We start from the raw sequence: 13,929 nt of genomic DNA on the forward strand, positions 1-13,929 counted from the left end.
ATTCAAAATGTTGACAAAAAAATCTTAACTTTTGAGGAAAGTATAAGCAAATATTACCTTGAAATAGACAATAACAAGCATAACACTTCAGCACAAGAGAAGAATTAACAAAATTAAAGGACCAGTCATAGTCTGGGAGAAGACACTGCAACACACATGAATTGAGGATTTTATATTATTATATATTAAATGACAAAATCATTTAAATCAAAAGCTAAAAAAATGAGCATCCCATTAGAAAAAAAAGCAAAGTATATGAGCAGTCAGTGCACTGAAGAAAAATTCAAATGGTCAATTATCAGACAAGACCTTCAACCTCACCTCCAATTGGGGAAATAAAAGCAAAAACAGCCAGGCATGCTGGTTGCTCACTTGTCCCAACGCTCAGGAGACTGAGTTCAAGGCTAGCCTAAGCTACAAAGTGAGACATTGTCTCCAAAAGAAAAAGCAAGCAACAATGAGCTATTCCCTAAAGGAATCAAGACTCATTTTTACACCAGTCTGAAAGCCACACTATGGCAAGTGCACTCTGCGTGGTCTACTTGATCAGATGCCCTGAGGGGTTTGAACCAGTGAGGGCAGTGGGGGAATCTTCAGGGGGAAGCTTTCTCCAATACACAAAGTAAGGCTCGGCCCATGTGAGTTCTCCGGTGTTCTGTGAGGTGTGATTTCCGACAGAAGCCCTTCCCACATTCCTGACATTCAAAGGGCCTCTCTCCTGTATGAATTCTCTGATGCTCAGTGAGGCGCACTTTCACATAAAAGGCATTTCCACATTCACTACATTCATAAGGCTTCTCCCCAGTGTGAGTTCTTTTGTGTTGCCGAAGGGATTTCTTCATGCTAAATATCTTCCCACACTCACTGCATTCATAGGGTTTCTCTCCTGAATGCATACGCTGATGTTCAATGAGGCGGGCCTTCACATAGAAAGCATTTCCACATTCATTACATTCATAGGGTTTCTCTCCAGTATGGATTCTCTGATGGATCCCCAGAGATGAATGTACCCTGAAAGATTTCCCACATTCATTACACTGATAGGGCTTTTCACCCGTGTGGGTTCTCTGATGATTACTGAGAGTCATTTTCATTCGGAAGAACTTCCCACATTCTCCACACTCATAGGGTTTCTCACCTGTGTGAATTCTTTGATGTTGGTTTAGGGATTTTTTTGCACGGAAGTTTTTCCCACAGTCCCCACATTCATAGGGCTTCTCCCCTGTGTGAGTTCTCAGGTGTTGAGTAAGTGATATCTTGACACGAAATGTCTTACCACATTCACTGCATTCATAAGGTTTCTCTCCTGTGTGGGTTCTCTGGTGAATTGTAAGGGTTGCCTTCTCAGAAAAGGTTTTTCCACATTCAGTACATTCATAGGGTCTCTCTCCCGTATGTGTTCTGTAATGTAGAATGAGTTGTGACTTCCTGCCAAAAGACTTCCCACATTCATGACATTCAAAGGGCTTCTCCCCAGTGTGAGTTTTCTTATGAGCGATGAGGTATGACCTTGCACTGAAGGTCTTCACACATTCACCACATTCATAGGGCCTCTCCCCTGTGTGTATTCTCAGGTGGTCAACAAGGTTGGATTTCCTGCAATATGCTTTCCCACATTCATGACATTCAAAGTTTTTATCTCCTGTGTGAGTTCTTTTATGTTGATCAAAGCCTGTTTCTTCATGGAAATCTTCCCCACATCTGTTATAATTGATACTTTGATTCAATGTTTGAATCTTCTGATGCTGAAAAAGGTTGTTCTCCAGCATGAGGGCATTACCTCCAACTGAACTGCTACCACGTAGCAGAGACAGCGATCCTTTAAAAACAAATTAAAGTATGTCATTCTTTCAAGTAAGATCCCCAAATGGCTTCCTCTATCATAATAGATTAAAATTTTTAAATATTTTATTATTTTTATCTTATACATATGAGTGTTTTTTGTCTTCATGTATGTTAGTGCACCATGGTGTGTGCAATGACCTCAGAGGACAGAAGAGGGTGTCAGATCCCTGAAACTGGAGTTACAGACAGTTGCTAGCTGCCATGTGGGTGCTGGAAATCAAACCCAGATCCTCTGGAAGAACAGCAAGTGTTCTTAACTGCTAAGCCATCTCTCTAGCCTCAAGATTAAAATTCTTAACTTAGCCAGACACAGTGAAACACACTGGTAATCCCAGTAATTGAGAGGCTAAAGCAGGAGGATCATGAGTTTCAGGCCAATTTGGACTATATATTGAGACCCTGTCTCAGAAAATCCCCCCAAATTAAATCTTTACCTAGAATTTGGCCCCATTCTAATTCACACAGGGCTCTTCACTTCTCCCAGGATATGTTTCTCAGATGAGGCTCAGCACTCACAGTCCTCTGCCCAAAATAGCCCAAATATGTGTGGCTCTGTCTCTCTCACTTCACTGATGTTTATCCATTCATATTGACCTCACCAAAAAGCTTTCTCTCGCCACATTCCCTAAAAGAACACACATGTGGCTGCCTTTCTTAACTTGCACTGATTTTTTTTTCACCACCAAAAATAATATATATTTGTTTGTTTGTGGACGCTTTCCCTCACTTGATTGCAAGAGCCAAGAGAACAGAGATATTATTTTATTCAATGCTGGATCCCAACACCTGGAATATGACCAGCCTATATTTAATACTCCTTTAAGGTTTGGTAGATGACTAAGTTTATATATGAGTGAATGCCTGACATAAGAAGACAGCCAAGACAATGGAGAAAAATAAGAATACATGACTAACATGAGGTAGAAATGAGTAAGAGCAGTCAATAACATTACGAGCATCAAAATACAGGCACATTCAAATGTGACCATAACACTGGGGTATATGATTTAGTAGCTGAAGTGCATAGACCTTCTCTTCTTATTTTCAAAGATCTCAAGCTGCTACAGAGATTCCAGGAAAATATTGCATAAGGATGCCTTTGCCTGGATTCCTGGGGTCTTACTTCCCATATATTCCATATGTATACTTCATGCTCACTCACTTGAGTAACCATGGCCTGAGGATTCCTCTTCCAATATCCAGAGCTCTTCTCCTCGCTCTAACTTGAAGATCATGTCTGGTTTGGCCACGCAGAGGCCTGTTAATGAGAAATGGCACAGGACATGGGCCAAGATGTCTGAGCTTTAGGGCATCTGAAGGAGGGTGCATCTTCATGAGCTGCACAAAGAAGGGGCCCATTTAAACTTTTTATTGGGAAAGCGAAAACACCTTCTTCCTAGAGCCTCAATCTGATCGTCAGCTGTAACCCTTAGAATCTGAAACTAAAATATCACTAAACCCTGCTGTGGTGGCATACATGACAGTAAGAATATGCTCCAAGGAGTTACCCAGATTCTTATCCTCACCCACAGATGCCAGGTGGCTGTAGGTCTCCAGCATCACATCCTTGTGCATGGTCCTTTGGGCAGGGTCCAGTCTGTGCCACTCCTGTCGGGTGAAATCCACAGCCACATCCTCAAATGACACAGATCCCTGTAATGACACTCTGTAGTGATCGAAGTAGAACACATAGGAAAAAAATATGTGGACGCTAATCTTCTCAATGAATCCCTATTGAGAGCCCAGTATAAAGAGCCACACTGGATTCCTGGTTCCATGTCTTACTTGATACTATACTTTAGGGAGGAAACCCTCAAAAGCCCTGGCACTGTCTTAATTTACTAATTATTAGACTACTAGTGGTGCCCAGCACTTGAGAGGTGGAAATAAATAAGAAGATCAGGACTATCTGGCTACATAGGTCAGCCCGAGCTACATGAAACCTTGTCTCAAACAAAACCAAAGATCACTAGACTACTAAGTTAAAACTATGTGCTGGACCTACATGGATTTCTGGGGAAATGAAAATGAAGAAGTCACGCACTCAAACAGCTCATGTAAGCAAGAGATGCTAGATGCTAGACACTAGGACAGAGGTACTGGGCTCTTGCAAGAGGCAGTTCCAAATTCTACTTAGGGTTATCCAACTGCACTTCTCTAGGGAAACAGAATTTTAATTCCTTGTTTGTTTATAAGAATATTATTTCTGGGCTGGGATGTATGTAGTGTAGAGGTTAAGTGCTTGCCTTAGCATGTGCAAGGCTCTGGATTTCACTCCGGGAACTGCAAAAAAAATTTAAAGAATGATTTCCATCTAATCGTGTTTGGGTACCCCCTATTAATCTGTCACTATGCCCTCTTCTCTCCACCCCTTCCCACCTCTAGTAATCATTACTATATTTTCAATCAATTTTTATAACATTCACATATGAGAGAATATATAAAATTTCTACATCTGACTTACTTTGCTTAACACAATGTCTTCCAATTCCATCCATTTTGCTGCAAATGACAGGATATGCTCCTTTTATGGCTCTTGGACACTCTAGCTTAAGTAGACCATTGCTCCCTTGCAGTATATCTTGTATTATCTCTTTTTAATTTTTTTATTTATTTTTATTTTATATGTATGAGTGTTTTGCCTATGTGTACAGACATGCACCCATGTTGTGCAGTGCCTGTGGAGGCCAGAAAAGGGTGTCAGCTCCCCTGGAACTGGAGTTACAGATGGTTGTTAGCCCCCATGTGAGTGCTGGGAACCAAACCCAGGTCCTCTACAAGAGTAGCCATTGTTCTTAATCCCTGGGCCATCTCTCCGATCCCTGATACCATCTCTTTAAATAAAACCTCTTGTTGTTTTGCAAACAAAAAATTCTTTTTATGACCGAATAATATTCCATTATGTATATACACATTTCTTTATCCATTCAACCACTGATAAACACTACCCATTATATACATGCATCAAATTATCACATGGACTCAATAAGATTGTACAAATAAAAGAATAATCTTATGATGTGTAAGGTCATTCCAAACCCTAACATCACAAAAAATGTAGTTAAAAGTATGAAAAGGGGGTCACAGAGATGGCTCATGGGGAAAGGGCTCCTGATGTCAAGCCTGACAAACTGAGTTCAACCCCCAGAACCCACATGGTGGAAAGAAAGAACCAACTCCTGCAGGTTGTCCTCCTGACCTACCACACATGCACCATGGCATATATGTGTTCACACATTCATACACAATAAATAAATGTGAAAACATTTAAACACATAAAAGAAGTCAAGCATGGTGGCAAATACTGGTAATCCCACCACTCAAGAGGCAAAAGCAGGAGAATGATGAGTCTGAGGTCAGTCTGGGATATACACAGTAATTTCCAGGCCAGCCTGAGCAACATACCAAAAGCCTGCCTCGAAAATAATAATAATAATAATTATTATTATTATTATTATTATTATTATTAATATTATTAATAGGCTCCAGAGATGGCTCAGCAGTTAAGAAGAGCACATACTGCTCTTGCAGATGACCTGAATTTGGTTATCAACACCCACATCAGGTGACTGACAACTACCTGTAAGTCCAGCTCCAGGAGGATCCCACTCTGACCTCCACAGGCACCTGCACTTGTGTTCACAGAGATACACATATGCACATAGTTAAAAAATAAAATCTGTTTTAAAAAATAGGGGCTGGGGAGATGGCTCAGCAGTTAAGAGTATTGGCTGTTCTTGTAGAGGAACAAGTCAGTTTCCAGCACCCACATAGCAGCTCACAACTGTATGTAACTCCAGTTCCAGGGGATCCAACACCCTCTTCTGGTCTCCATGGGCATTGCATGACATGGGTGTAACTACACGCAGGGAAAACACTCATAAACAGGTTCCAACCTCCATCAGTGTAGTGGCTCTGATCTCAGCAGACCACTAGAGAGTGTCTAGTTCTGGCCGCCTTCTGGCCTCCCTCAGGAAGAGGGCCTGAGAATGCAGGGGACTGCCTGAGAGCCCCTGGATCCTGCCTCCACTTGGTGTTGAGCTTCCCCTAATTGTGCCATACCCATCCCCCTACCTGGAACTTCGAGAGGTCCCTCCCAAAGCCCCAGGGCGGATCTGGATTTGGTAGGCTAAGGCTGAGATCCTAGCAGACAGCATGAGAGGGTGGGTTTCAACCTCCATCAATGTAGCAGCTCTGGTCTCAGCAGACTGCCAGAGAGAGCCAAGTTCTGGCCTCCCTCTGGCCTCCCTCTGGCCTCCCTCTGGCTTCCCTCTGGCAGAGGGCATGATAATGCAGGGGAATGCCTGAGAGCCTCTGGATTCTGCCTCCATGTGGTGGTGAGCTTCCCCTAATTGTGCCATACCCATCCCCCTACCTAGGATTTTGTTAGGCCCCTCCCAAGGCCCCAGGGCAGATCTGGCTTTGGTAGGGGAAGGCTGAGGTCCTAGCAGACAACCTGAGAGGGTGGACTGCCTAACAACGCCCCATCCTGCCTCCACGTGGTGAAGAAAGCCTAAGTCCCTGACTGGAACCTGAATTGGGCTTCTCTGAGTACTCCTGAATAGCTGATCTGAAGTCATCAGTTCCCTCCAAATTAAACCTGAGAGAATCTGAACCCCGTACCAAACAGCTTTATATAACCAACAAAGAAACGATCTAGGTACCCAGATAATACAAACAGAAGCATACTTCAACTTAATTCTCATATGAGAATCACAAACCACAAAAGAAATTCATATGCCAAAATCACAACGAAAGAATAATAAAATGGAGAGCCAACACACTATGTCCCCACCAAACTCCACCAATCCTGTAGAAGAGTTCTACAAGGAGAACCCTCTAGAGATAACCCAGGATACTGAATTTAAAAGAACAATCATAAACATGATCAAGGAATTCAACGCATTTAAAGAACATGAACAAACAAATCAAAGAACTAAAAGAAGATACGGATAAACGTCTGAATGAATTCACAAAAGACATGGAAATATTGAAGAAAACTGAGGCAGAAATGAAGAAGGAAGTGTAAAACTCAATAAGGCAACTTGAAACAACAGGGGAAAGCCTCACTGCTAGAATGAATGAAATGGAAAACAGAATATCAACATTGGGGGATAAACTTGAAGAATTGGACCACTTAAGCAAAGATTATGAAAAAATCTTAAAAACACAGGAATGGAATGTGCAAGAGATGTGGGACACCATGAAAATACCAAATCTACAGATCATAGGAATAGAGGAAGGAGAATTTCAGATTAATGGTGCTGACCAGATCTTAAACAGGATTGTAGAAGAGAATTTCCCGAAATTAAGGAAAGACATCCCCATACAAATACAGGAAGCACATAGAACACCAAATAGACAGGATCAGAAAAGAAACTCCCCACAACATATCATAGTAAAAACACTAAATGTACAGAACAAAGAGAGAATGCTGAAAGCAGCAAAAGAAAAACAAGTCACATACAAAGGAACACCCATCAGAATTACAGATGACTTATAAATGCAGATTATGAAAGCCAGAAGAGTCTGGACCAAGGTATTTCCAGTTCTACGTGACAACTGATGCCAGCGCAGACTACTTTACCCAGCAAAAATGTCTATTATAGTTGAGAGGGAAAGAAAAATCTTCCATGTCACGAAAAGCATGAAAGAATACATATCCACAAAACCAGCCCTTCAAAGAATACTTGAAGCAATACAGAGAGCAGAGAGAGAAACAACTATACCACAGGGGCAATGAAAGAAAATAAAGGTATTATCTAGCAAACACAAAACTAGAAGAGAACAAAAACAGAAACCAAAATGACAGCAACCAATACAAGTCTATCAACAATAATCTTAAATATCAATGGACTGAACTCCCCAGTCAAAAGACACAGGCTAATTGAATAGATTAAGAAACAAAATCCATCTCTTTGCTCTCTGCAAAAAACCCATATCACCTCAAGCACAAGCACTACCTTAAGGTAAAAGGATGAAAAAGAACATTCCAAGCAGATGGCACTAAGAACCAAGCAGGGGTTGCAATTCTAATATCTGAGAAAATAGACTTCAAAGTAAAACTAATCAGAAGAGATAAGGAGGGTCACTTCATTCTGATCAGAGGAACAATAATTCAAGAAGGTATTACAATCATGAACATATATTCACCAAACTCTGGTGCGCCCAAGTTCATAAAAACAAATAGACTTCAATATCCCACTGTCTCCATTAGACAGGTCAACTGGACAGAGAATAAACAAAGAGACATCTGATTTAATGATACTATACATCAAATGGACCTAACAGACATCTTTTGAATATTCTACCCAAGCACCAAAGAATACACTTTCTAATCAGCACCCCATGGAACTTTTTCAAAAATTGATCACATACTGGGCCACAAAACAAACCTCCACAAATACAAAAAAAAATTTGAAATAATCCCACACAATCTATAAGACTACAATGTAATAAAGCTCAAAATCAAAACTGGACAAAGCCCTAGTCACTACACAAACTCATGGCAATTGAACAACACACTGCTAAACAACGAGTGGGTCAAAGGAGAAATTAAGAAAGAAATAAGAGAATTCCTAGAATTCAATGAAAAGGACAATACAACACAACACACCTCTGGGACACTTCATAAGCAGTTAGTGAAATAGAAACAAAGAAAACAATACAAAGAATCAATGAATCTAAGAGCTGGTTCTTTGAAAACCTAAACAAGATAGACAGGCCCTTATCCCAGTTAACCAAAAGAAAGAAAGAACAAACCAAATCATCAAAATCAGAGATGAAAGGCAAAACATCACAAAAGACACCCAAAAGATCCAGACCATTATAAGGGAATATTTTAAAAACCTATAAGATGCTAAATCTCAAAATCTAAAAGAAATGGATGAATATCTGAAATCATGGGCACCACCAAAGTTAAACAAAGAAGAAATCAACAGTTTAAACAGACCCATAACATATAAGGAAATTGAAACAGTAATACAAGGCCTCCCAACTAAAAAAAGCCCAGGCCCAGATGGATTTACAGCAGAATTCTACCAGACATTTAAAGAAGACCTCCAACCAATACTACTTAAATTATTCAAAAAGATAGAAACAGAGGAAGAACTCCCAAATTCTTTCTATGAAGCCAGCATCACTCTAATACCCAAACCGGGTAAAGGCACAACCAAAAAAGAAAACTATAGACCCATATCCTTATTGAACATAAATGCAAAAATTCTCAACAAAATACTTGCAAACTACATACAGACACATATCAGAAAGATCATTCACCATGATCAAGTAGGCTTTATCCCAGAGATGCAGGGATGGTTCAATATATGCAAGTCAATAAATGTCATTAATAATATAAATGGACTCAAAGACAAAAACCATATTGTCACCCTTTACTTCCCTGGGCTGCACAGCCCCCAGGCATCCTGGTGCCAGAACCTTTCCTGGTCCCAAGGAGCCCTCTGGGCCTGGTCCCACCCTCACGTCCTTTTACTACACTGGATTGCACAGCCTCTGGGCATCCTGGTACCAGCACCTTTCCTGATCCCCAGGAGCCCTCTGGGCCTGGTCCCACCCTCACCTCCCTTTGCTTCCTGCTGCACAGCCTCTGGCATCCTGGTGCCAGCACCCTTCCTGGGTAAGTCCAGCATGCCCACAGTGCCTAGACTCCCCTGCCTCTTTCACCCTCCCAGCTCCCCTGCTGCCTCTCTCCTCCTAGCCTGGGTACAGGCCCATTTCTTGTCTTGGTACCCTATACACCAGGGCTAAGCTCTCAGGCCAGAGCCACCACTGCTTCCTGATCCCTTGCATCTGGACTAAACCAGTTCTTCCTTGAGATCCCCAGGAGCCCTCTGGGCTTGGTCCCACCCTCACTTCCCTTTACTTCTCTGGGCTTCACAGCCTCCAGGCATCCTGGTGCCAGCAACTTTCTTGGTCCTCAGGAGCCCTCTGGGCCTGGTTCCACCCTCACCTCCCTTTGCTTCCTGGGCTGCACAGCCTCCAGTGTCCTGGTGACAACACATTTCCTGGGTAAGCCCAGCGTACCCACCACACCTTGACTACCCCAGCCTCTTTCAAACTCCCAGCTCCCCCACCACATCTCTCCTAGCCTGGGTACTGCCCATTTCTTGTCTTGGCACCCCAGATACTGGGGCTAACCTCTCGGCCCAGAGCCACCACTGCTTCCTGATCCTTTGCATCCAGACCAACCCAGTTCCTCTCAGTAGTCCCCAGGAGCCATAAGGGCCTCTTCCCACCCCCACTTCCCTTAGCATCCTTGGATGGCACACCCACAAGCTTCTTGAAACCAGCATCTTTCCTGGGCCCTGCTCCCGGGCCAGGCCAGCCCCCAAATTCCTGAGGGCAGCATCTTTCCTGGAGGGATCCAGACCATTGGAGAAATCCTGAGAGCATCTGAGCCTCATCTCACTTGGACCTCTATGGGAACTCCTGAAGACAAAAGCAATTAGGCCACTCCAATATAAAATCAAAAGAGAGAACCTAAAGCCTAGACCAACCAGGTTTTCATGCCCAACAAGTAAACCACAAAGGCACATAAAGTTTACAAAAGGAAGCAGATCTCAACTCAACAAAGGAAGGCTTGAGTCTCACATGAGAATCAGAATCTACGAAAAGAAATTCACAAGTCAAAGTCACAGAGAAAAAGTAATGACATGAAAAACCAAAATAATATATTCCCACCAAGTACCAATAGTCCTCCAAGGAGTACAGTGAGAATTCCCTAGAGATAACACAGGACATGGAACTCAGAAGAACAATTATAAACATGATAAAAGAATTCAGTGAATTCAGAGAACACATAAACAAAGAAATCAAAGATCAGAAGGAAGATAGGGATAAACTTCTGAATGAATTCAGAAAAGAGTTAGAAATGTTGAAGAATACTCAGGCTAAAATGAAGAAACTCCGTAAGCCAATTAGAAACGACAGGAGAAAGCCTCACGAATGAAATGGAAAACAGAATATCAAGACTGGAAGATAAAGTGGACGAATCAGACCATTCAAGCAAAGACTATGAAAAATTTAAGAAAACACAAGAATGGAATATGCAAGAATTGTGTGCCACCATAAAAAAACAAACTTACAAATAATAGGCATACAAGAAGGAGAAGAATCTCAAGATAATGGTATGGAACAGATCTTCAACGGGACTGTAGAAAAAAATTTCCAAAAATTAAAGAAAGACATGCCAATGCAAATACATGAAGCATACAGAACACCAAATAGACAGGACCAGAAAAGAAATTCTCCACGGCACATCATAGTAAAATCAGGAAACATTCAGAAAAAAGAGACAATACTGAAAGTTGCGAAAGGAAAATAACAAGTTGCATATAAAGGAAAACCCATCAGGATTACAGCTGATGTTTCAGCGCAAACTAGGAAAGCCAGAAGTGCCTGGACCAAAGTATTCCCAGTTATAAATGACCACAGATTCCAACTCAGATTACTTTACCAGTCAAAATGTCAATCATAGTTGAAGGGGAAAGAAAAGTCTTCCATGACATAAATAGGCTGAAATAATTCATGTCCAAAAAAAATAGCCCTTCAGAGAGATATAGAAGCAATAAAAAGAGCTGAAGAAAGGAACAACTATACACAAGAGAAAGAAATTCTATGAAGGTATAACTGTGGAAATGCACAACTATATCAAGAATTTGAACAGATATAAAAATGACAGGATTCAATACACATCATTCATTAATAACTTTAAATATCAATGGACTGAACACCCCAGTCAAAAGACACAGACTAGTTGACTGTATTTAAAGACAGGATTCATCATTTTGCTGCCTCCAAGAAATATACTTCACTTAAAAACTAAGGTAGTGAAGATAGAAACTGCCTCAGAGATAGAACCTAGTTGAATGGATTAAGAAACAAAACCCATCTTTTTGTTGTCAGCAAGAAACTCATCTCACTTTCAAGGACAGACACTACCTTAAGGTGAAAGGATGGAAAAAAATATACCAAGAACATGGTACTAAGAAAATGAAGGCATTGCAATTCTAATATCTGATAAAATAGAGTTTAAAACTAATCAGAAGAGACAAAGAGGGCCACTTCATTGTGATCAAAGGAACAATAAACCAAGAAGATATTACAATCATGAACATATATTCACCAAACTCTGGTGCACCAACTTCATAAAAACAGTACTACAGGACTTTAAGACCCAGATTAATTCCAACTCATTAAAAGTATGGGATTTCAATACCCCATTGTCACCAATAGATAGGTCAACAGGACAGAGAATAAACAAAGAGACATCTGAATTAAATAATACCATGTATCAAATGGACCTAACAGACATCTACCAAGTATTCCACCCAAGCACCAAAGAATGTACTTTCTACTCATGGCCCCATGGAACCTTCTCCAAAATCAACCATGTACTGGGGCACAAAAAAAAACCTCACCAAATACAAAAAGATTGAAATAATCCCATGCATTCTATCAGACCACAATGCAAAAAAAGCTTGAAATCAACACCAGAAGAAACCCCAGTAACCCATGAACACATGAAGATTAAACAGTAGAGAAACAAAGGAGAAATTAGGAAAAAAAATAAAGTATTCCTGGAACTAAACTAAAAGCACAATAATCACAACAAAACCTCTGTAACACATGGAAAGCAGTCCTTAGAGGGAAGTTTACACCTCTAATTGCCTACATTAAAAAAATCAGAAAGAACACAAATAAATGACAACATTGAAACTCAAGACAGTTGAAAAGCCATAACAAATGAAACCCAAACCTAGCAGACAAGAGGAAATAACAAAAATCAGAGCAGAAATTAATGAAATAGAAACAAAGAAAACAATACAAAGAATCAATGAATCCAAGATCTGGTTCCTTGAGAAGATAAACAAGATTGATAGACGGCTAGCCCACTTAATCAAAAGAAAGAACGAGCACCTCCAAATCAACAAAATCAGAGATGAAAGGGGAAACATCACAACAGACACCAAAGAGATCCATAACATTATAAGGGAATACTTTAAAAACCTATATGCTACTAAATTTGAAACCCTAAAAGAAATGGATGGGTGCCTAAAAGCAAGGGAACCACCAAAACTAAACCAAGAAGAGATTACCAGCTTAAACAAACCCATAACACATAAGGAAATTGAAACATTAATACAAAACCTCCCTACCAAAAAAAAACCCAGGACCACATGGAGTTACAGCAGAATTCTACCAGACATTTAAAGAAGATCTACATCTAATACTACTTAATTTATTCAAAAAGATAGAAATGGAGGAAGAACTTCCAAATTCCTTCTATGAATCCAGCATCACTCTAATACCAAAGACAGGTAAAGATACAACTAAAAAAAGAAAACTATAGACCTTAATGAACATAGACACAAAATTTCTCAACAAAATACTTGCAAAGCACATACAGGCACACATCAAAAATCATCCACCATAATCAAGTTGGCTTTATTAAAGAGATGCAGGGATGGTTCAATATACGTAAGTCAATAAACGTCATAAATCATATATATGGGCTCAAAGAAAAGAACCACATGGTCAGCTCAATAGATGCAGAGAAGGTCTTTGACAAAATTCAACATGCATTTATGTTCAAAGTCTTAGGGGGAATTGAACTGGAGGGAACATACCTCAATATAATTAAAGCCATATATAACAAACCCACAGCTAACATCATTCTAAACGGAGAAGTACTGGAAGCATTCCCATTGACATCAGGAACCAGACAAGGCTGTCCACTGCCTCCACTCCTCTTTAACATAGTGCTTGAAACTCTTGCAAGAGCAATAAGACAAGAGAAAGAAATTAAAGGAGTAATAATTGGAAAAGAAGAAATCAAATTCATCCCTCTTTGCAGATGATATGATATTATATGTTAGAGACACCAAAAATGCCACCAAGAAACTCAGAGAAATTATTAGCATGTTCAGTAAAGTGGCAGTTTACAAAAATCAATCACAAAAGTAGGTAGCCTTTCTATATACCAATAACAAGCAATCAGAGAAAGAGTACATGGAAACACTTCCCTTCACAATACCCTGAAAAAATATATCATATCTTGGAATA

General features: G+C 40.4%; 1 protein-coding gene across 2 annotated transcripts in view; it reads right to left on the reverse strand.

Moving 5' to 3' along the window:
- Positions 1–246: 246 nt before the first annotated feature.
- The window catches only part of Znf157 (zinc finger protein 157), a 46,915-nt gene continuing 33,232 nt past the window's right edge, over positions 247–13,929 (reverse strand). The window contains exons 3-5 of one of the 2 annotated variants that reach the window (XM_008824081.3): positions 3,372–3,498; positions 3,008–3,103; positions 247–1,819 (exon numbers count right to left, since the gene is read on the reverse strand). In XM_008824081.3, the coding sequence (XP_008822303.1) occupies positions 594–1,819; positions 3,008–3,103; positions 3,372–3,498 (1,449 nt within the window). In that variant the 3' untranslated portion in view covers positions 247–593. Of the gene's footprint in view, positions 1,820–3,007; positions 3,184–3,371; positions 3,503–13,929 lie in introns of those variants that run through there. The other variant, XM_029559164.1, reaches the window with a different exon arrangement.

This window comes from Nannospalax galili, unplaced genomic scaffold (assembly GCF_000622305.1).
Source record: "Nannospalax galili isolate Female #2095 unplaced genomic scaffold, S.galili_v1.0 scaffold129, whole genome shotgun sequence".
Taxonomy (NCBI): Eukaryota; Metazoa; Chordata; class Mammalia; order Rodentia; family Spalacidae; genus Nannospalax; species Nannospalax galili.